Below are 22,949 nucleotides of genomic sequence, written 5' to 3' on the forward strand. Positions count from 1 at the left end.
CACCTCCCTCCCTGCCCCCACCTTCCCCCTGCCTCGCAGTGGACCGCGCGCGCACCCCCTGGCTGGTTGTCTACTTCCACACCAGCTACTACCACAGCTATGTGGCTCAGTACATGCAGGGCAACACCTTCCGCACAGTGTACGAGCCCCTGCTCCACCAGCACGGCGCAGACCTGGTGTTCTCAGGCCACACACACGCGTGCGTGCGCTGGGCAGGGGACCAGCCAGCGGGGCAGCACCGGGCAGCGCTTTGCAGCAACAGCTGGGCCCGCCAGGTCAACCGCCCAGCGCCCATCCACCGTGCCCCATCCCCTCCCCCCTGGAATCCCATCCCGAACCCAGCTTCCCCACTGCACACACCCATCCCGCCTGCCCCGCAGCTACGAGAGGACTTTCCCAATCTTCAACTACTCTCGCGACTCCTGCGGCCCCATCTACATCACCATAGGCGAGCAGGGTGCCGGCGAGCAGGCGGCGCGGCGGCATGCCAGCGAGGCACGCCGCCTGGGCTGGGCTGGGCTGGCTGGCTGGCTGGCTGGCTGTGCCTCCTCGCTGCAGCCGTGGCAGGGCCCAGTGGCAGGGCCCAGCAGCACGCCTCAAGGGCTGCCCGCCAGCTGTCCTGCTTGATTTCAAGGGAGCTGCTCCCCGCGCCTGCGCCGCCCCTGCAGGCGACGGCGGCAACGTGGAGGGCCTGTCCACCCAGTTCATCGACGCCCAGCCGCAGGAGGCGTACTGCGCCAACCTGTCGCTGTACGTGGTGAGCCCGCCGCGCGCGCCTGCGCCTGCCCCCTCCATCCCGGGCTGCGCGTGGGACCTTTTGCCGCCTCTCCCTCCGCCACACACAGCCGCGCGCGTACGCGCGCGCGCGCGCGCGCGCACACACACACACACACACACACACACACACTCACACACACCAGTACTCTGCCACCCGCCACCCAACAACCACTCCTGCCCCGCTTTCTGTGCTGCAGGTGCCTCCCTTCCAGCCCATCGACCGCGAGGAACCGGTCATCACGCTGCAGGACGGCCTGTTCTGCCCCACCTCCCAGCCCGCCTGGTCCGCCTTTAGGGAGCAGAGCTTCGGCTTCGGCCTGCTGGAGCTGCTCAACGACACGCATGCCGTGTGGCAGTGGAACCGCAACGAGGGGCTGGGCGCAGGCGATGGTGAGCCGGGCGCCTGCCACCTGGCATGGAGCCCAGCCCAGCTCCCACCACACCCAACCTTGTCCACCACCACACACCCCAACCCCACCTTCCCTGGCCCTGCCCTGCCGCAGCTGACCGGGTGGAGCTGGTCAGGGTACCGGAGGGCACATGCGGGCCCATCCCCGCACCCAGCCCCGCGCCCGGCCCCGCTGTCAGCAACAGCGCCACGGGCCGGGCGCTGTCGGCGCTGCTGCTGCTGGGACTGCTTGCCGCGCCCGCCTGGCTGCTGCGGGCTCCCGGCGGCTTGTGAGGTATTGTTGCGGCCGCCACTCATTTACGACTGACAAGTGATCCAGAAATAAGTGTTTCGGGTTTTTATGTGCTACATGTATGTGTCCTGTTGTCAAGCTCGCGTGTTCGTCACTCAAGACTACACCCCGCTGCTGGGCGGTGGCGCAGACGGCACCAGGTGGCGCCAGATCGGGTGGCAGCACCGAAGCCCAATGGGACATATGCCTCAACGCTGGCCTGCAGAGCCAAGTTCTGCCCTGTTACGTGGCTCATGAGTCGACTAGTTAAACCTGTACGGAAAAGCGGTACATGCTCTGCTTGGCTGCGTAGTTCGGCCAGCCAATCGCCGAAGCAGCAGCCAGCGGCACTTCTGGGATTGCCGCAGCGAGCAGCGGGCGTGGCTGATTCCAACTCTCAAACCCCGCGGCACGCCGTGTTCGGGCCCTGAGCTCCAAGCGCTCGATCTGGAGTGGGGACAGTGGGGTGAGGGCGTGCGGGTTGAGCTGTGTCAGGCACCGAGAGCTGCTGCGACTGGTGCCGCTCGCTGGCGCCGCCACTTGCCCCGCCACTTGCCGCCGCTCGCTGCCGCCTCCCGATGTTTTCGACCTCTGGGAGGCCAATGCGACATCAGTGATGTATGCTTGGTGCATGCCTTCCTGTGCCTGCAGGTTAATGAGGTGCCTCAGCCTGAGCCGGCTGGCAGCTGCCCTGCTGCTGGCGACGGCCTGGGCGGCCCAACTGTCGCAGGCGGCCACACTGAACACCACTGAAGTGACTGAAGCGATGGACACGCCAGGCGTGGTGGTGGTGGTGAGCAGCCGCTGCTGTGGGCACCACCCTGCCGGCGCCAGCTTCGCTACCTGCTGCCATGCGCGACTGCTGCCCACTCCTCGCCGGTCCCCCGCTTTCTTCCCTTGTTGGCCGCAGGGTAGCCCCACACCCGTTTATGACATCACCCTGCCGAAGAACGCCACTGGCCTGATCATCACAGCATCAGGTACCGCTTCCCGGGGAGCAGCGGCCGCAGCTGGTGCAGTGAGAACACAGCAGCTGGCCAGCACTGGCGCGCTTTAGCACTGCAACTCTAGCACCAGCAGGTAGCAGCCTGTTGGTTGGCGGCCATCGCCTGCTGTTGTGCGGCGCTGCAGGGGCTGCGGATACCAAGAGCCTGCCCGGGCTGTACTGCCGCATGCTGGGCAATCTGCCTTCCAATGATGAAGTGCCCAGCAATGACAACGCCGATTATGTGGGAGGTGGGGCTGGGCGGCGCAATTTGGCTGCCCCGCGGTTGTGGCGACAGGCTGAACGACCGCGGTGCCCTGCCGCGGTGCCCTGCCGCAGCAAGCATCCCTCAAATGTGACATGCCGCCTGTGCTCCCTGGCCACAGCATGCTGTGCCATGTGGCACGCACCATCCCTCCAACGTTTGGGTGGGCCGTATTCATTCATGCTGCCGTGCTGAAATCTGCGTCGGTGCTTGCGTCGGGGCCTTGCCCTGCATGCAGAACAGCGGGCGCTGGCTCCCAGCGTGACCATCTCATCTGCAGATTTTGGAAATGAGACGAATGTCAGGTGGGCCGCTGTTGTCGATGCGCGGTCGTGATGGGTGTTGTGTTACCTACGGTGGTGGGAATTGGGCTACCAACACGAGTTTGGCGCTGGTTGCCTGCAGGTGTGCTGTCTCCAATAGGGGCCCCAGCAGCGAGCCACTCAAGTTTGCGCTCGGGTGAGTGGGGCCGCCCAGCCAGGCATGGGCAGAAGCGGCGTGGGACCTTGCGCAGGCAGCCTCAATGTGTGATGCCTCCCGGGCTGGCCCACCGGCTTCCCATCTCATCTGGTCTGGCTTGTGTGCAGTGTGGAGTATTTGGAGTCCACTCCGCAGCTTGTAGAGTCAGAGCAGGCCGCTGCGCAGGCTATTTTCGACAGGCAAGCGCCGCCAGCCGCCGCTAGCCGGCTGCTTGCGGTGTGTGTGCCCCTGGGCTGGCTGGCCTGCTCTGAAGCCGGTCGGCGCAATGCACAAGGCTGCCAGCGCCTGCTGGCGACACCTGCGTTCATTTGATGGCCTTGCAGCTGCTGCCACAACACCAAGCGCTGCACGGCGTGGCGCCAGGCGAGTGCGGCTGTGCCAGGCAGCTGGCGGGCAGGCCATCGCTTGGGGATGCATGGGTGGGACGAGACGAGCCCTCACCAACTTAGGACAGTACCCCCTGTATAGGACAATCTGGTATCATCTGACTGCTGCTACTTGCCCTTTGCCCGCCTCGCCCCCTGTCCCGTGCAGAACACGGCTGCCGACGTCACCAACCTGTGTGCCCTGAGCATGAACAGCTGCAACGAGGGGGGGGAACTGGTGGAGCTCAACATGCGGGGTGGGTGGGGTGCGGCTGCCGCTGCCGCTGGCCAGCGAGGATGTGAGGGGCCAGCTGGACTGCCCTGGGCAGCTGCCAGGCTCTGAATCAAAGCAGGAGGCCCTTGTTTGGCCTTCGGATGGCACTGCTTCGGCTGTGCCAGCCTGCCCGCTCCACCTCCCTGGCTGCCATGCCCGCTCGCTCCCTGGCGGTACTGCAGGGTACAACCTGCTGTGCGACTTCCCGCTGGATGCCATCCTCAACTTCACCCAGCTCCGGGTGCTCAACCTGCGGGACAACCCAAACCTCAAGGTGAGGCGCTGGAAGGGCCAGTGGCCAGCGCCACTCATTCAAGACACCTCAGTGCCTGCCTGGCTGCCACCACGGCTGGCTGGTGGGCTGGCTGGGGCCCTCGTGCGACTGGCGCCTGGCCGCCGACCCTGCGTGCCCCCCCACCTGCTGCTATGCCCACGTGCAGGGCAGCCTCAGCGTCATTTCCGACTCGCTGGCCACCATGGAGGTGCTGGAGGAGGTGAACCTGGAGGGGGATGTGCGCATCAGCGGGCCGCTATCCACCGACGGCGAGGACGGGGTGTGCGCGCTGGCACAGGTGCGATGAGGGCTCCAGCCGCTCGGGGAGCCAGGCATGGCACCCGCTGCTAGCATCCTGCGCTTGCTGGTTCCAGGGTGCTTCTGAGGTGCGCCTGCTGTTGCTACCAGCCCGCCCACGTGCCTGCTGTGCCGTCTGCCCACCGGCCCACTTCCCCACCATCCTTACCGCGTGGCATGTTCTTTCTACCTGCAGATTGCAAAAGTGATCAACATCAATGCCATGTCACTCACCGGCGGCCTTCCGGAATGCATGTTTTTCGGGTGAGCATCTGCCACTGCTGCTGCTGCTGCTGTCACTGTTGTGGTGCCATCGTCTTCTGTTGCCTGGCGTGCACTGCTGGCCCTGCATGCAAGTGCGTGCTTGCAAGGGCCAGCAGTGTGGCCAAGTGCCGCCCCTTGCCGCGCTGCGGTGCAGGTCCACCACGCTGTTGATGCAGGAGCTGATTGCTTCCAACAATAAGCTGTCGGGAGCACTGCCTGTGAGCACGCTGCCAACCTTGCACATGCACATGCCATGCAGCTTGCCTGCCGGGATGTCAGGGGAGGGGCGGTTGGGCATGAGCCAGTGCGGGGTGGTGCAGCCTGGATCCCCACCTTGCTTTGCTCTCCCATTGCCAGGACATGAACCCTGGGAGCGGAGAGCCCTCGCTCCAAGTGCTGCGGCTGGCCAACGTGAGCCTGCTTATGCTGCATACCGCCGCCGCACGCCCAGCTTGCCCCCTGCCCGTCACCGTAACTGCACATGGCTGCGCCTGTTCTACCTGCCAGCTGTCTGACCCTTTGGTGTTGGCTACTTGGCTTCGCCCCGCGACTCCGATGCGCAGAACGATCTCAGCGGCGACCTGCCCGAGGGCTGGCTCAGGCAGACGGAGCTGACGTGGGTGGACATGAGCAGTAACAACATCTCAGGTGAGCCTCGGAGGGGCGGGTCCATCTTGCCAGCCCTCCGGCCTGCCTGCAGCACCACCGCACACATGCATACGCACACGCAACCACCACCTCCACACTCTGGGGAGCTGTGTTTGCGGTAGCCCTCCTGCCCATCTGCGCGCCCGGCTGACAGCCCTGGCTACCCCTGAGTGCCGTCGCAGGCACTCTGGTGCCCGACAGGGGCGAGTCCTCTGCGGCCATTGCCATCCCTCCAAACCTCATCAGGCTGGACTTGAGCAACAACGCGCTGTCAGGTGCGCTGTCGCCCACCCTTTGCGTCTTGCCTGGCGTCTGTCCTCCGTCGCTGCGCTGGCTCGCCTCGCATCCGGGCATCGCCCACCCACCGGCGCTTTGCCTCTGCCCGCCCTTGGCCTGCAGGCGCCTTCTTTGGGCCCAGCATGTTGGATGAGACGAGCTTGGAGGCAATCGACCTCAGCAACAACCAGCTGGACCAGGTAAAGGGAGGGTCTGCCGCGGCTGCCGGCTGCTTTGTTTGAATGCAGCGAGGCTTTGGCCGCTGGCAGCTGCCCTGACATTAGCTGTTCACCGCTGTCCTGCCGCCCATCCCGCCGCCCGTCCTACTGCTCTGCAGCTCCCCAGCGGCCAGGATGCCCGCGAGCAGGGGTGGCTTGGAGCCTGGGACAGCCTGGGTACATTCGTTACACGTCCGCCGCTTCAAACCATCCTGCTTGGCAACAACAAGCTGCAGGCAAGAGCTGCAGGCTGCTGGCATTGCTGGGCCGCTCCCCAAAGGAACCGTCCTGGCCTGGCATGGTGCATGCGTGGCACAGCCCCCTGCCACCTCCACACCAAGTGACAGCCTCTGACCCTGAATGCTGCGGCTGCCGCTCCTCTCGCTGCAGGGTCAGTTCCCCACAGGGTTTGGTGATCTGCCCACCCTGCTCGATCTGGACATTTCCAACAACAAGCTCAGGCGCGCGCCACCGCCGCCTGCCTTGCTGCCTGCCGGCCTCCCTGCCGTCCTAGCTGCGCCACCACCCTGCTGCTCGTGGTGATGGTCTGGCTATGACCGCGGCTGGCACTTTGCTTCCATGCAGTGGCACCCTACCCAGCCTGACCAACGGAACCACACTCCCAGAGAAGGAAGGGACCCTGTTCACCAGTGTCCACATCTTCTCCGCCAGCCTCAACAACTTCTCAGGCAAGCAATCAACTGAGGCTCTCCCCATGGCGTGCCGATTCTGCGGACAGGCGGGCTCTTGCGTGCATACACTTGAGCTCTTGAGCATGCTTCTGCTGGCACGCAGCCCACCCCTTCCACACACCACCACCACCACACCACCACCGCTCCCTTGCCTGCAGGCACCATCCCCGACGACTGGCAGCAGTTTGGAATGTTCGCCGCCAACGGCACCTTCTCAACCGACACGCTCTTCAGCCTGGCCAACAACTCGCTGACGGGTGAGGGAGGGCGCCGCAGCAGCACAGCAGAGGCAGCCGGTCCCTCGCCGCCCTCAGCGCCGCTCACAGCTTGCCCAGCCGACGAGCCGGCTGTTGCGGCGCCTGCCTCGCCCTGCCGAGCTGCAGGCCCGCGTCACACATGCCGCCTCCCGCATGCCAGCATGTGCTTACGCCTGCAGCCTCTCTGACCACGCCCTGTGCGCTGCGTTTACTCTCTTCTCCTGTCGCAGGCGCCCTGCCCCAATGGCTGGCCTACAGCAGCGTGAAGACGCTGGTACCGGTGCCCAGCGTCAACCTGACGGGCAACAGCTTTGAGAGCGGGGATTGCGCAGACTTTGGCTACACCGGCGCCAGCTGCGAGGAGACGGCGGCGCCGCCCGCAGGTGCACGCCGCGCATTGCGCATGGGCAAGCCAGGCCAGGAGCCGCGGCGGTGTTGCCCTGTCAGCCTGTTCAGCCGTTTCTGTCTTGCGTGTCTTGCCGTCCCAGGGGCGCCGCCCTGGAAACGACCGGGGCAGCGCCGGCCGCCAGCCAGGTAGCCCGCAAGCCGGCCAGCATCACTGCCATTCACTGCTGTCCTCTGCGCTGCCGCCCCGCCTGTGCCTGTGCAGCCTCTCCGGACCCCCCCCAATCGCCTGGGCTGGAGGAGTCGCCTGCACCTGACAAGTCGCCGGAGCCGGCTCCCGCGCCCAGCGACACCAGCAGCGACAGCGACGACGGCAGCAGCGGCTTGAGCACGGGAGCTGCTGCGGGCATCGCCATTGCAGGTGGGCCTGCCGCTGCTTTCCGTCTCCCGTTCTTCTGCGGCCCCCTTTGAAATAGCGGCTGCCTCGGGCTGCCTGGCCTGCCAGCCGCATGCACGCCGACATTCCAACCGGCTGTCGGGCTGCGCGCCCGTCCCTCTCCCCGCCTGCCACCCCTGCAGTTATTCTGGCGATTGGCGCCGGCGTGGCGGGCGTCTTCTACTGGCGCAAGCGGCGCCACCTGGCCAGCGGCGCCAACCCGCTGAGCACCAACCGCTTCGAGAGGTGCGTGTGGGTTGCCTGCTGGCCTGCCTCGCCAGCCAGCCAGGCCAGGCCAGGCCAGGCCGCAACTTGTCAGGCAGGAGCTGAGGGGATACTGCCGCTGCATCTCATGCATTCACCCGCCCTGCCGCAGGTTTGAGGAGGACCCTCGCGGCGGAGGCTGGCATGCGCCCTCGCCGCACAATCAGCCCTCGGGGTGGGCCGCGTACCCGCCGGCGCAGCAGCAGAGGAGCGGAGTGCAGATGAGCACCAGCGGGCGCTACTATGACCCCTGACAGCCGCAGGCGCCAGGGCCCGCCTCCAACAGAGCAGTGATGCAGCGGGTCAGGTGGCGCGGCACTGCGTGATTGCAAATGTTCATTGTTACTTGTGCTGATTGTGCGTGAGGCTTGTTGTTGCGTTTCGTTTCCAACGTTGATCAATCTCATTTTTGTAAGTTCAATTATTGCAATACGACACGCTTCGCAGTGCTGGATGAAATCGGGCGGGTAAACGTGCGCCGACCCGGTGACACAAACAAATACAACAACGCGAGAGGCGCTACCGCTTCTGGCTCCCGCCAGGCTTCTTCTGGCCGCCGCCCTTGGTGCCGCTGCTGCTGCCGGCGGCCGCGGCGCTGCCGCCCTTTTTCGCGCCTCCCGCTGCCGCCTTCTTCTTCCCCGTGCCGCTCAATGTCTTCACATACTCAGCCACGCCGCCCTCCAGCAGCTTCAGCTCCCCGGCGGCCACCAGGAACACGCGCTGCGCCGCCTGCTGCACCAGCCACTGCACATGACGGGAGCGGGAGGGGCAGGATGAGCACTAAGCATAGGGAGTGTCAAGTCATGGTGTGTGGTACACACCATGACTTGGCAGCCTGATCGACCGGCCATAGCCAACCGCGCCGCTGCTCCATCGGCGTCTGCCTGCTTTTGCTGCCTGCCATGCTGTGCCTGCTGAGTCTGCTGTGCAGTGCCGTGCTGTGCCCGCCGCGCTTGCCTGGTCGTGCGACACCAGCAGCACGCTGCCGCCGTACTGCCGCAACGCCTCCGCCAGGCTCTCCACGCCGCCCAGGTCCAGGTGGTTGCTGGGCTCATCCAGGATGAGCAGGTGGGGGCGCCCGTAGAAGGCCGCCGCCAGCGCCACACGCACGGCCTGCCCGCCTGCGGCGACGGGGAGGGCAGGCACACGCCCGGTGAGGTGGTGTGGTGGGGTACATGGGGCGAGCGGGTAGGCGGGACGCGATTGGCTGCTCCGGGGCGCCGCATCTAGACAGGCAATTGGCTGCCCCTGGCTGCCCCTGGGCCCAACCGCCACAGACCGACCTGACAGCGTGCGCAGCGGCTGCGTGGCGGTGCCTCCCTTGCACCCAAACGACCCCAGGTGGTTGCGCAGCTCCTGCTCCCGCGCGGCGGGCCACTTCTCCTGCACCGGTGGTGGCAGGGGGGGGACTGTGGCAGCGCCGAGGACAAGCCCGGCTGGAGAGATGCCACGCCCCTCCCTTGCCCTCAGACCTGTTACAGGCCCTAGGGATTGAAGAGCGGGCATGCTGTGGCATGCCGCCCTGGCCCTCGCACCTCCCTCCCTCCACCCCCCCCCCCCCACCTGCATGTAGCTGAGCGCCGTGGCATCCTGCTGCGCACACATCTCCTCCACCTGCGTCTGCTGGAAGTAGGCGATGCGTGCCGAGCTGCAAGGGTGGGCGGGCGCCAGGGCAGCGCTACGATCGAGCGGGGCGGCACCTGGGCAGCCCGGCAAAGCAGGAGGCATGCGAGGCACCGTACGAGGCTGCATTGATACATTGATGCAGCCACCCAGCCACCCACTCGCCTGTGGGTCTGCACCGTGCCCGCCAGCGCCGGCAGCTGGGCAATCATCGTCTTGACCAGGGTACTCTTGCCCTCCCCGTTGGGTCCCACCAGCGCCACCCGCTCCCCCTGCTCCACGCACAGCGTCACCCCCTTGAGCACCGGCCGGCTGCGGCGGTAGCCGCAAGACACCGCCTCCAGCTGCGGCGGCGGGGTGGGTGGGGTGGAGGAGCCACAGGGTTGTGTGTGTAAGCGGTGGTGGCGGCGGCAACGGCGGCGGCGGCGGCGGCGGCGGCGGTGGTGGTGGTGGTGGTGGCGGTGGCGGTGGTGGTGGGGTGTGTAATTGGGTTTCGTTTAGGCCGCGGAGTGGGGGTGTGTACGAGCAAGGTAGGGTTGATGGCAGGATAGCGAGGCAGCCCTGCCGCTGCGCCGGCCCGCACAGTGACCACACCACAGGTCCAGCAGCGGCTCCTCCCCCACGCGGTGTGCCGTACCTGCACCACCGGCCCCTTGTGGCGCAGCGGGTCGGGCTCCTGCACCTTCCAGGGCGGGTTCGCCTCCTTCTCCTCCACATCCGCTGCAGGCGGCAGCAGGCACGACCGCGGGCGGCGCCGCTCAGCAACCCCACCATCCGCGGCGAGGCGCCTGCTCCCCAACACATCAACAGGCCTGTCCCTTGGGCACCTGCGCAGCGCAGCCCCACATCAAATCCGTTCGGTTACAACACCCACCCTGCTGCCGAGCGGCGTCAAAGTAGCCGACCATGTCCTTGTTGAGGCGCAGGCGGTGCCCCGCCGCATTCTTCTCCATCCCCATCCGGTTCTCCAGCTTCTTCCTGCGGGGCCACGGCCGGCAGGGACGGCAGCGGCGGCATCGCCACCCCGACCTGCCGCACCGCCACACCCAAGCAGCTGGCAGCACTGGCTGCACCAGTGGCGCCTAGGTGAGCCCCGCCCTTCGACCCTGCTCACTTGCGGGACGCCACCATGCCCAGCTTCTTGTCGTCCCCCGCCTTTTTCGCTTGCTTCAGACCCTCCTGGATGCTGTGGGCGAGGCGGGGTGCAGGCGGCGTCGGTGGCGCAGGCCCGTGGCGCTCACCAGACTGCACACGCTGCAGGCGCCGCCATGCTCCCCACCACGGCGCCCTGCGCCACCTCCCGGTGTGGGGTCCCCACCCCACCACCACCCCTCCCACACACCCGCACACATGCCTGCATATCACTCCCCACCACCCACCAGCCACCCTCCCACCTCTTCTCCATGTGCTCCCGCTTGCGCTCGATGCCGTCGGCCAGGCGCTGCTGGTGCAGCTGGCGCTCCTCCACCTGCGCCACATACTCGTCGTAGTTGCCGCCGTAGTAGGACAGCTGCTGCTTGCGGAAGACGATGATCTCCTGCGGCGAGTGTGTGTGTGTGTGTGTGTGTGTTGGTGGGGGGCAAGGTGGTGGTGACGTGGCGTGAGCATAAAGCCTCCACAGCATGGTCGGCAGCGAGGCGGCAGAGGGGTGAGGTGTGGTGGTGGACTGGGAGGCGTGGTGCAGCGCGCAGGGCGGCAGGGCCCGAGCAGGGCGGCAGGGGGCGGAGCCGGGCGGTGTGCTGAGCAGGGCCGCAGCCCACCTGGGCCACAGCGTTGAGGAAGGCTCGGTCGTGGGATACCACCACCAGCGTGGTGCGCTCCAGCTTGCGCAGGTAGCGCTGCGGGGAGGCGGGCAGGCAGGGGCGGGAGGTAGGAAGGACGGCAGCCAGGCGGGCGGGGCAGGCGAGTGCCGATGCAGGGCTGGCCGCTGGGCACCAAGCGTTGCCAGGGCTGCCAAACCGCAGGGCTGCCAAGGCAGCAGGCAGGCAGGTAGGCCAGCCGGCAGGCAGGCAGGCACCAGGGCGCCGCCCCACCTGCAGCCAGATGATGCCAGGCAGGTCCAGGTGGTTGGTGGGCTCGTCCAGCAGCAGCAGGTCGGGCTGCAGGAACAAGGCCTGCGCCAGCGACACACGGATGCGCCAGCCGCCTGCACCAGGGGGGCGGCGGCGAGCGTCGACGCCCGCAGCGGCGAGGGCAGGCTCCTACACTCCGCGCCCTCCGGCTGCCGCCCAGCAACATCAAGCTGTCAGTTGGCCAGTCGCAACAGAACCCCCGTTGCAGCGCCGCTGCCCCCGCATACCCGACAGCTGCCCCAGCGGCGCCTCCTGCTGCGCCTGCGTGAATCCCAGGCCCGTGAGTATGGCTCGTGCCTGCGCCTCCGCCTCCTCCGGCTCCCGCAGGGACAGCCGCTCAAACAGGTCGTTCAGCAGGTCCTGCGTGAGGGGGAGGGGGTGGGGGGTGGTGCAGCAACGACCTCTCCATAGAGGTATGATGTGCAAGTAGTAAGTTTTAAGATAAGAATATGATGCTTGAATGGACCCACCTGCGCCACCCCCAGCGCGCCGTGCATCTCCTGCGCCCCCACCGGCTCCCCCAGCGCCTGCTGCGCGGCCTCCAGCCGCGCCTCGGCCGCCACCAGCGCCTGCCGTGCCGCCAGCCCGCGCTCGCCGCTGCGCCGCTCCGCCGTCTGCCGCGCCTCGCCCACCTCGTCCACCAGCCTGTCCAGCTGCAGCTGGCGCAGCGTGCGGGCGACGTCGGCGCCGTCGCCGCCCTCCAAGGCCGCCTCGAGGGCCTCAGAATCGCGCTGGGCACGCTGGGCTGCCACGTCAGCGCCCACCACCACCTCCACCGCGCTCTGCTCTAGATCCACGCCCTCCAGCTGGTCCACGTACAGGCAGCGCAGGTTTTTTGGGAACCCCACCACCAGCCCCATGCCCACGGCCTTTAACAGCGTCGACTTGCCGATGCCGTTCCTGCGGGCGGCGTGTGCGTGTGCAACCAGGGGAGCGAGCCGGGGCCTGGGCAGGGGAAGCGGGGGCACCCAGACCGACTGGAGACTTTGCCCCTCGCCAGCCTGTCTGCCTCCCCTCGCCAGCCCTCCCCCACCTGCCGAGCAGGCCGTATCGCTGCCCCGCGGTCAAGCGCAGGTGCGCCGAGGCCAGCAGCTCGCGGTCCCCCACCGCCAGGTGCACGCCCCTCAGGTCAACATCCTGGCTGGCAGTCTCCAGCGTCTCCGTGTGGAAGCGCGACTGCTGGGAGGTGGCGGTGATGGCGGTGGCCTGCAAGGTCGACAGGCGCGGGGATGATAGCAGCGGCGGTGGTGGTGGCAGCTCTCTGTGTGGCGTCATGTGGGACTTGGCGGCAGCGGCGGCGGCGGGACTTGGCGGCGGCTGGGCGGCCAAGCGGCCTCGCAACTGCAGGCCCGCTGCCGGCAGCGAGGTCCAATCGACAGAACACCAGGAGGCAGCGTGGGCTCACCATAGCTGTAGGGCGCAAGCTGGGGACGCGGCTTTCGGTGGCCAGACTCGTTTTGCGCTCTATTGTTGATGCGTTGAAGGCCAACTCAAGCGCTCTGTGCGATGATCGGGTTCGGCAGAGCGCTCCAAGGCACCCTGCTGCGACAGAATTGCCACGTGCCAGGGAAGAGCCGCCGGCCTCAAAAGTAATGATGGAATAGGGCATTCACACACCGCCCGTTTCGCCGACCTCGTCGCCGCCACTGCAGCTGCGCGCACGCCGCATATGCATTGCAACTGAGTGTGCGGCCTCGACCATTTACACGCCAGGCCCCCAGCACAGCATCCCGGCGCTGGCCTGAAGCGCACCGTCGCGCAGGCACCGGCCATGGGGGGCGGGCGCCACCACCACCATCACCACCGCCACCGGCGGCTGCTGACTCACAACGCCGCTCTGGTGCCCGAGGGCGGCGCGGCCGTGTATGCGCAGCTCACCGCGCTCACCAGGAGCTACGCAAAGGACGCGGCGGGCCACCCCTTCCACCTGTGCGCCCTCAAGCAGGCTGGCCTGTACGGTGCGTTGGGCGACCAGCGGCGGCAGCAGCAGCAGCAGCCGCCGCCGCTGCACGCACCAGCTTGCACGCATCCGAGAATGTTGCATGTGGGCAGCACCGTTGGGCGCCGCGGTGTGCCTCTGTGGCCTCCCGCCTGGCTGGCGCCCACCGACCCTGCCCGCCCGCCTGCCCGCCCGCCTGCAGAGGAGCCTGAGGAGGAGACGGCCGATGAGGCATCCAGCAGCGAGCCCAGCCGCCAGAACAGCACCGCCGACTTTGCCTCGCTGGACGATGAGGGAGTGGCAGGGTGCGCTGCCGGCGCCGGAACCTCCCGCTGCCCGGCCGGCGCCGGCCCCTGCCGCGCGCGCCAGTAGCGCCGCCACTCACGCCTGGCTACCTGCCTGGCTGACCGGCTGCCCGCAGGGCCAAATGGAAGGGCAAGGGCAAGAAGAAGAAGAAGCAGCGGTCGGCAGAGGACGACCTGTATGGCCTGCTGGGCCTGCAGCACGAGGTGCGCCGGGGGCCTGCTTCCGCCCACCTCCCCGGCCAGCCGGGCTTGTAGCCGCCTGCCTTGCGGCCCGGCCCAGCCGAGCACGCACAATTTTATCATTTTTCTTCAAGCACGGCCCCTGGCACACGCTCAGGCACACGCCCCCAGCCGCTGGGCGATCATCGCGCCGCGCCGCCCCGCCCCTGCTGCAGCGCTGGACGGCCACCGCCGACCAGATCAAGGCCGCCTACCGCAAGTCTGCGCTGCTGCACCACCCGGACAAGCAGGCGAGCTTGGGGCCGCTGCGGCGCGTCGCCCTCTCTTGCGGCAGCGCCTCCGCCATCAGGCGATGCCAGGCACCCCGCCGGCGCCCCGAGGCACCTCGCCAAACACTCCTGCGCCTCCCCCTGCCCATCCTCCTGGCGCCTGCGCCCATCCTGGTTGTGTGCAGGGCGTGGCGCTGACCGACGACGAGGAGGCCAAGAAAGCGATTGAGGACAAGTTCAAGCGGGTGCAGGAGGCGTACGAGACGCTGTCGGACCCGGCAAAGGTGCGGCGGGCGCTGCGGCGGCGCCTGCTGCCGGTGTGGCGGCGGCGGTGCTTTGGGACCCCAGGGATCTTAAAGCCCTTGTTCTCTCACGCTGTGTGTGTGCGTGTGCTGCCCTTCCACCCTTCATCTGCCATTCTGCCCACCCCACAAGCACAGCCACCCTGCACCTGCGCGCTGCGACGCTGGCCGCCGCGCTCGCCCCATGCCTCGGCCCTGGTCATGCGTCGTCGCCCCATACCGCCTCCCCTCCCGCACCGTACCGCAGCGTCGCGAGTACGACTCCACCGACGACTTTGACGACTCGCTGCCCACCGAGTGCGCCGCCGCCGACTTCTACAAGGTGTTTGGGGCCGCCTTCCGCCGCAACGCGCGCTGGTCCACCAACCAGCCCGTGCCGGATGTGGGAGACGACGAGACGCCGCTGGACAAGGTGGGGGCGCGCATGCGTGTGTTGTTGGCGCCTTTGTGTGTGTGTGTGTGTGTGTGTGTGCCTGGCTGGCAGGCAAGGCGAAGCGGGGCCCAGCAGGCCGCCCTCGGCGCCTGCCCTCAGCCGCGGGCATGCACGCGCACGTGGCTGTGCTGCCATCGTCCCGAATGTGCCGCCATCATCCCGAGCCCTTTGCCCGTCCGCCGTGCCGCCATCGTGAACCCCCGTGCCGCCGCCACCACCTGTGCCGCAGGTGGATGCCTTCTACAACTTCTGGTATGCCTTCAAGAGCTGGCGCGAGTTCCCTCACCCCGAGGAGGAGGACATCGAGCAGGTGGGCGGGCGGTACAGGCAGCTGCAGGCGGTACAATAAGGGGTGCTGGGCAGGGGCTGCGGGCCGCGCTGAGCTGAGCGTGCCAGCGCCGCACCTGGCTGCGCCCCGGCCTCGTGCCTGCTGCTCTCCACGCAGAGCATCTCGCTCGCCGACCGCGTCGCCGCCGCTTCCTGCACCTCCCCACGCACATGCTGGTGGCGCAGGCGGAGTCGCGGGACCACCGGCGGTGGATAGAGCGGTACAACAACAAGCTGCGGGAGAAGGGGAAGAAGGAAGAGTTCAGGCGCATACGCGACTTTGTGGAGAGCGCGTACCGCCAGGATCCCAGGTGCGGTACCGCCTGGCGTGCGCTGCTCTTTGGCACCGGGGTGGCAGCAGGCCTGCCTGCCGCGCCGCGCTCTGCTGGCTGTGCCCCACCGCCTCGCCGCCGCCGCCGCCAGAGCGCCGTGGCGCTGCTTCCAGGCGCCTTGGAAAGCGCGCGCTGTGCTGCTGTGATCGCTTCCTTGGCTTCACTGGCTGGCCCGCCTTATGCATCCACTTGCTTTGCTGCAGGATCCTGCGGCGCAAGGAGGAGGAGCGTGCCGAGCGCGAGCGGCGCAAGGCGGAGAAGGAGGCGGAGAAGCAGCGGGCGGTGGAGGAGGAGCGGCGGCTGGCGGAGGAGGCGGCGGCCAAGGCGGCGGCGGAGGAGGCGGCCGCCGCCGAGGCGCGCAAGCAGCGGCAGGCGGACAAGAAGCAGCTGCAGCGGGAGCGGGCGCGCCTGCGGCGCCTGTGCGGCGTGGCGGCGGCGGCGGCGGGCGGCGGCGGCGGCGCGCAGCAGGAGGGGCTGCCCCCTGGGCGGGTGGGCGGCGAGGATGTGGAGGCGCTGTGCGGCAGCCTGGGCCTGGAAGCCATGCAGCAGCTGTGCGACCAGCTGGCAGCCGCTGACCTGGACGCCGACGCCAAGGCGGCGGCCGTGGCGGCCCAGCTGGCGGCGGTGGGCCAGGCGGCGGCGGCCGAGGCGGCGGCGCAGCAGGCGGCGGCGGCGCAGGTGGCGGCCAGCCTGCGTGACCAGGCCAAGAAGGAGAAGCAGCAGATCAAGGCCAAGCTGAGCGAGTGGAGCGAGGAGGAGGTGAGGCGGGCGCCGGCGCCCATTCGCTGGGTCGGGGCTTGCGGCTGGGCTGGAGGCTGCACCACAGCACAGCAACGTGCTCAGTTGCCAGGGGCGGCGCTGCACGAGGCAGCTGTCGGGGCCGCAGGCTGGCCTGTCCCTCCGTCAGCCCCCATCAGCCCGTCTGTCGCTCCCACTTCCCCCCTGCCTTCCCTCCCACCACCACCGACGTTGTGCCCCCGCCCTCTGTCCCACCGCAACCGTCGTCATGCCCTGTGCCCTCCTCCTTCCATCACCACCACCCCCACCCCCTCCCTGCAGGTGCGCATGCTGCGCAAGGCGCTGGACAAGTTCCCGCCCGGCACGGGCAAGCGGTGGGAGGTGGTGCAGGGGTATGTGCGCACTCGCACTGTGGAGGAGATTCTGGACATGGTGAAGCACGGCCTGAAAGCGGGTGAGTGTGTGTGTGGGTGGGGTGTGGGTGAGTGTGGTGGTGTTGAGGAGCACGCTGGGCGCGGCAGGATGCCACTGGCCCGCGGTGCGCCCAGCCTTGATTCCAACCTTCCACCACCGCCAAGTGGTGCGCACCTCGCCGGCCCCGCCGCCGCCGCAGGCAAGTTTGCGGCCGCCAACGCGGAGACGTTTGTGGTGGCCAAGAAGCGGCAGGCCAACCTGGCCAACAAGGCGGAGGCGGACTCCCGGGCCATGGCCTTCACAGATGTGCAGGTGGGTGGGGTGCCACCCAGTGGGGGCCCACCCAGTGGGGGGCTGCTCCGGATTGGATCACGAAAGAAACGAAAGGGTGTAGCACGTGGCCGATTTGGATGGAAGTCTGGGAAGGCGATAGGTCACCACGCGCGAGCTCCTGCTGCTAATGCAAGGACGACAGGCCGGATGGCAGGGCGGTCTTGAGGCTGGCGCGGGCGCCGCGTCCTTGGCTGCGCAGGTGACGCTCAAGGGCGAGGCGGTGCAGCTGCTGGACCCGCTGGCTGCGGCGGCTGCGGCGGCGGCACCCGCAGCGCCTGCCGCGGCACCCGCGGCGGCCGCAGCGCCCGCCCCTGCTGCCGGCGACGCGTGGAACGAGGAGCAGGAGCTGGCGCTGGTCAAGGCGCTAAAGACTGTGGGCAAGGATGCCGAGGACCGGTGGGGCCAGGTGGCGGCGCTGGTGCCGGGCAAGAGCAAGGCGGACTGCTTCAAGCGCTTCAAGGCGCTCAAGGAGGCGCACAAGGCCAAGCGGGCCGGCTGAGTTGCGTGGCCTTGCCTTGGTGTGCGAGCGGTGGGTTGTCAGCGGGAGCGGCGGTTGGCGTGCGCCCGGCTGCAGTGCGGCCATGTGCGCTTGCCCGTGCCCCACAAGCGGTCAGTAGTCCCTATACATAGAGGGTTCGAGTTGTAAGCTTGAGGCGCGGGCTAGAAGAGGAGAGAGGCTGGCGTGGCTGCTGCCAGGAGCCACTATGGCCGCTGCACAGTTTTGCCGCCGCCACAGTGGGCATACTGCTGCGGCCTGCCTGCTGCATTGAGCTGCGGCACACGCTGAGACGCGTTTCAGAGCGAATCCAGTGCTAGATCGAATGGAAGACGCCCAGGGCGCGCCCTCTCTCGCAATCCAAAACGTGCCTGCAAGTTGCATATCAGTTGAGGCGCCTCCCCTTTACTGAACAGTTTTGCCTTCCCACTCCACATCGATCTCACCTCCATCTCCCTGCACACCACAGCCGACACTTGAACACACACAAGGTCCCGGCACTCCATCGCACCAGCCTCCCCAAGCCCGAAAGCGTGGTTATGGGCAATTGCGCCTCCGCGGGAGCACCAGTGTCGCCGGTGCTCAAGGTGCGTGCCGGAGCACAAAACGGGGGCAGCCACATTGTCGGAGGTGCACCGCCGCGGGGTTGCGCAAGCCGGGGATGGCTGGTACGGTGCCCACAACGCAAATCGGAGGTGGCAGCGCCTGCCCGGCTCCGTTGACCCGCCGGCGGCGGGTCCTGCCGCCGCCGCCACTGCCGCCGCCGCTCAAAATTCTGTTCGCTGTGCTGCCTTGTTGCCTGCAGGGCACGCCGCATTGCACGATATGCGACACCTCCTCCGACAAGCCGTTGAGCAAGCTCAGCCGCGAGTGCCGCGACGAGTGGGTTGTGTTGGAAGGGCCGCACGGGCAGGAGCCATGCCACCGCCGCTGCGTCGTGGCGAGGAAGCTAGAGCAGGAGCGGCACAAGCGGGAGCGCTGCAGCTACGAGCGGGCCAAGCAGCTGGTGTACCCGCTGCCCACCTCGCACCTGGACAAGTGCAGCCTGCACCGTGTGGGCTCCGGCCAAGAGTGGGCCGATTCAGGTGAGCATGCGCCCCCGACCCGCTGCCCGTGTGCCGTCTCTGCGCGTTTTGCCCCGCAGCCAAGGCTCACGACTTGCCTGCTCCCTGTCACAGTTCATGCCTGTGAAGTTTCATCCTGATCCTGGCCTCCCCGCGTGCGCCCTGCTGCAGACAGCTTCCACTCGCCCTACCGCCCCTCCCCCACGCTGGCGGGCCTAGAGCGCTTCATCGGCCAGCAGATGGAGGCACTGCTGCAGCAGCAGCAGCAGGTGGATGGGCAGGCAGCAGAGGCAGCCGCAGCGCCGGCGCAGAGCCGCAGTCATGAGGCTGGAAGCAGCAGCCAAGAGCCGCCGCCGGCAGTCGGGGATCTGCAAGGCAGCTGCTCGCAAACCAGCATTGGCTCAGACCTCCAGGCCGCCTCCACGCCGAGCGCGACCAGCGAGGCCGGCGCCCTCAGCCGCAGCAGCAGCAGCGGCAGCAGCTTGGGCTGCCCCCTCCAGGACGGCGTGGCCTGCGGCGAGCGCCCCGCCGCCGACATGCGCGTCTGCCGCCGCCCGCTGCTGCGCCGCCCCAGCCCCATCCACCACCCTGCGCTGCTGGAGGCGAAAACGCTGCGCCGCATCTCGGGCATCCGCCCCGCCTTTGACAGCGCGGCCATGCAGCTCGACGCGGACGGCGCGGGCGGCAAGGAGTGGCGCAGCGAGCGCAAGGCGTGCATCGAGGAGGCGCGGAGGCGCGAGCAGGCTCGCCGCCAGGCCGCGGCAGACTGCAATGGCTTCGACTGAGGTCGGCTGCGCCTGGATGCCCGCCCACCTGCTGACTGTTTCATGCTCCAGCCTCAGCAACTGCAATTGCCATACTTGCCATGGCACGTACCTAGCTTCTGAACTCTCACCCTCCCGAACTCTCATTTTTACTAAACCTGTAGTATACCCTGCTTTCCGTGGCCTTCCTTGTTTCAGATGGCATCTGTCGACCGTGCAGTATGCCCTTGCCTAGCCTTCCCGACAATGATGACTTGCCAAATACATAGCATCTTGCACTGCCGTCCTGGTAATGTCACTGTCACTCAGTCACAACAGAGCATCCAAAAGGCACATGCTTAAACCACCCAGCCGGTGCGGGGGCTCACAAGAAGCCGCGGAGGAGGCGCACCGCGAGGCGCGCCACCGCGCCGCCCCGCCGCCCGGGCGCCAGGAAGTGCGCGTCGCCGCCCGTCACCGCCAGGCAGCGGCGCGTGAGCGCCGCCACCTCAGCGCCCAGCGCGGCGCGCAGCGTGGGGCTGCGCGTGACCAGCAGGAACTGCAGCTCCAAGTCTCGGTGCAGGCTGCGGAAGCCAAAGTTGCTGCTGCCCACCGCGGTCACCAGCGGCGGCGACCAGGGGGAGGCGGGAGCAGGGGAGGCGCCAGCGTGCGGCTGACGCGGCGGCGGCGGCTGACCTGGCTGCCGCTCTGCCTCGGCGGGTGGGGAGATCCACAGGCCTTTGGCATGGAATTCCCAGCCGGGGCGGCGGTACTCCCACAGCCGGCGGGCTGGGCCAGCCGCCGTGCCACCGCCTGGCGCAGAGCTGCCTGCGCTGGCGGGCGCCGGCGCTGCCTCCGCCGCTGCTGCCGCCGCCGCCGCTGCCGCCGCTGCGTCGCCCCGCGCGGGCTGCCGCGCCCAGCGCTGGCGCCACGCCAGCTGGCGCCTGCGCCAGGCATCCGGCCCCAGCGGGCCGCCGCCGTCGCCGCCCAACACGCCGCCGTCGCCGCTGCCGGGCCCCTGGTGGCGGGTGAGGCGGCGCCAGGTGCGGTGCTCTAGCAGGCTGTAAGCCAGTGGGATGTAGCCAGAGACGCCGCTGGAGCCAAAGAAGCCGTTGGCCTCTGGGGAGGCAGTGATGAGGTCCAGGTGGGCGCCACAGGCCTGAGGGTGGCGGCAGCAGCAAGCAGTGGGGTGCAGCGGCGGAGTGGGCCTCCTCAGGAAGGGCAGCAGAAGGGGCTGGAGGCCCAGCAGCCTCTGGGATCTGGCACCTTGTGTGAACAATGGGGGAGCAGCGCAGTGAGCAAACCGAGCACAGGAGGGAAGGTGAGTGGCTGCGGGACCAGCGGCAGCGCACCTGGCGAGAGAGGAACCACTCGTAGGGGCGGGCCAGGTTGAGGTAAGGAGAAGCCAGCTGCAGCAGCACCGAGGGGTGGCCGCCGCCCTCGCGCGCTGCACCGTTGGCGCGCCTGCGGCCGCCCCAACCCCAGGCCCCGCCGCCGCCGGCTGCTCCCGAGGTGCTGCCTCCGTGCGTGGCCCAGGCCAGCAGCGCCAGGGTGCACCGCTCCTCCTGGCACACTCCCGCGAAGCCAGCCTGCACCATGGGCACAATCCAGGTGTCCGCTGGCCCCACCGCTGCTGCTGCTGATGCTGCTGCTGCTGCCGCGGCTGTCCCCTGCCGCTCCCCTGCCGCTGCTGGCGTGGGATCCAGCCCGCTGCTCGTCGCGCTGCTGCCGGTGCACGGGAGCGGCCCTCCTACGCTTAAACCGGGTAGGAGCTCCTGCCCCTGCGCACTGTCGCCAGCTGGCGCTTCCGCCGCCACCGCCGCCTCGGCTGCCGCCGCCTCCTCCTGCGCCTCCAGCACCGCGACGTCAAGCACGCTTGCCCAGCCCTGACGCGGCACCAACAGGCTCAGCATGGCCTGGCGGAAGAGCGCAGTGAAGCGGTAGGCGTGGCGCACAGGGTCCACACCCGCCGGGCAGGGCGCCAGGCGGTACCGCTGCTGCCGCTGCTGCCTGTGGCGCTGCAGGTGGTGGGGGCGGTGGGGTCGCGGCGCGGCCGCGGCGGCCGCCCCGCCTCCGCCTGCGCGGCGCTGCGGCTGCTGCCACGGCAGCTGCTGCCGCTGCAGGAGCTCCAGCAGCGCATCGCGCCGCCCCATGCCCGCGCTTGCGCCGCCGCCGCCGCCTGCTGCCTGTCCCTCGCCGTCGGGCGCCGGCAGCGGCTGCAGCTGGTAGGAGAAGCGGCCCACCGCGTCCACCACTTGGCGCAGCAGGGCGGCCAGCTGCGGCGAGCGGCGCAGCACCAGGTAGCGGTCTTGCCGGGTGCTCAGGTAAGTGCTGCTGATGTTGGCGCCGCTGATGATGACTGCAGGCGGCACTCAGCCAAGCAGGAGCGGGAACCCGCACCCCATTCAAGGAGCAGCAGCAGCAGCAGTCGAAGAGCAGCAGCAGCGGCAGCGGGAGGGCTGGCCTGCTGGCCAGCAGGGCTGGGATCAGGCCGCGGCCAGAGCCAGGCATCCCGGCGGCGCCAAGCGCTCACCCGTGTCGTCAAAGCTGTATGCCTTGATGTGGCACACGCCGATCACTTCCGAAACGCGGGGAGGCAGCACCCTGCAGCGCGGCGACGGCGGCGGCGAACAGAGCTTGGAGACCGGCCCTCGCCAGCTGGAGCAGGTCGTGCGCTGCGCCACAGGCTTGCAGACGCGCCCCACCTCTTGAGCAGGCCCCGCAGTGCCGGCGTGTGGAACAGCGACACCTGCACCCTGCCCCGCTGCCGCGCCCCGGCGCCGTCGCTGCCGCCGCCGCTGCCAGCAGCTGCCGCAGGCTGCCCCTCCAGCAGGCGTACCGCCAGCATCTCTGCCGTGCTCGTCATTGGTGGGCTGCCGCCACTTGTGCTGGTGCCGGTGCCGTGGCTGCTGCTGTCGCTGGCGCCCCGCGTGGGGCGAGTGGAGCGCAGCGCATCCAGCAGGATGTGCATGCGCAGGCTGGGGCGGGAGGCGTCGTGGGCCGCTGCTGCGAGCGCGTCGGCAAACTCCCGCTCCCGCCCGCCTCCGGTGCCAAAGTAGAGAGAGGCGATGGAGATGTGGCGCTGTGCGGAACGCAGGCCCGCCTGCACCACAATGCAGAGCAGGGGTGGGGCACATGGGTCGCTGGCTGGCTCCCTGCTCCAGCACGAGGCCGGCAAGAAACGCGGTGGGCCTCGTCGGCTGGCTGGCTCCTGGACAGCGAAGACGAGCGGTGCTGCGCAGGGCAACCCACCAGCAGCTCCCGGAAGAACTTGTCAGGGCTGTCCAGCACCTCCACATCCTCGCCTGCGCAAACAAGGCAGCTGGCAGCGGTGGTTGGCGGCGGCGGCTGGCGGCGACGGCAGCCGGTGGCGGGAGCGTGCCGGCTGAGAATTGGCTGCATATGCGCACTGCGCCGCCTCACCCTGCAGTGGTAGCACGAAACCCTGGGCAGAGAGCCTCTCCAGGAGGCGGTGGGTGTCGGGCTCAGCCATGCTGCTGGCTATCTGTGCCGGGCCCGCTGTCGATCACGCCATTGCGCCTCAAAGATCGATCAGCGGCCTCAGGCGAGCAGGTCGCAGAC

The 22,949-nt window shown here is 68.6% G+C and overlaps 3 protein-coding genes across 3 annotated transcripts; 1 reads left to right on the top strand and 2 right to left on the bottom strand.

Annotated features, from left to right (window-relative positions):
* Positions 1–38: 38 nt before the first annotated feature.
* On the top strand, positions 39–1,145 carry CHLNCDRAFT_17423 (hypothetical protein; the record flags this gene model as incomplete). The annotated part of the gene is made up of 4 exons (XM_005851764.1): positions 39–199; positions 381–457; positions 704–744; positions 1,053–1,145. Coding segments are annotated over 4 exons (372 nt in total), but the record flags the coding sequence as incomplete, so codon positions are not given.
* A 7,171-nt stretch (positions 1,146–8,316) lies between these two features.
* On the bottom strand, positions 8,317–12,900 carry CHLNCDRAFT_133300 (hypothetical protein; the record flags this gene model as incomplete). The annotated part of the gene is made up of 15 exons (XM_005852093.1): positions 8,317–8,541; positions 8,770–8,918; positions 9,081–9,180; positions 9,361–9,445; positions 9,556–9,764; positions 10,058–10,140; positions 10,295–10,398; positions 10,535–10,606; positions 10,815–10,957; positions 11,181–11,258; positions 11,454–11,566; positions 11,720–11,852; positions 11,963–12,392; positions 12,526–12,698; positions 12,877–12,900. 15 exons carry the CDS (start codon positions 12,898–12,900, stop codon positions 8,317–8,319), a joined length of 2,121 nt encoding a protein of 706 aa, XP_005852155.1.
* Positions 12,901–19,752: 6,852 nt separating this feature from the next.
* On the bottom strand, positions 19,753–22,860 carry CHLNCDRAFT_133303 (hypothetical protein; the record flags this gene model as incomplete). Its single annotated transcript, XM_005852094.1, has 6 exons — positions 19,753–20,526; positions 20,720–21,726; positions 21,901–21,971; positions 22,073–22,470; positions 22,620–22,672; positions 22,791–22,860. The coding sequence occupies 6 exons, from the start codon at positions 22,858–22,860 to the stop codon at positions 19,753–19,755; spliced, it is 2,373 nt and encodes a 790-aa protein (XP_005852156.1).
* Positions 22,861–22,949: the final 89 nt, after the last annotated feature.

Source organism: Chlorella variabilis, assembly GCF_000147415.1.
Source record: "Chlorella variabilis unplaced genomic scaffold CHLNCscaffold_1, whole genome shotgun sequence".
Taxonomy (NCBI): domain Eukaryota; kingdom Viridiplantae; phylum Chlorophyta; class Trebouxiophyceae; order Chlorellales; family Chlorellaceae; genus Chlorella; species Chlorella variabilis.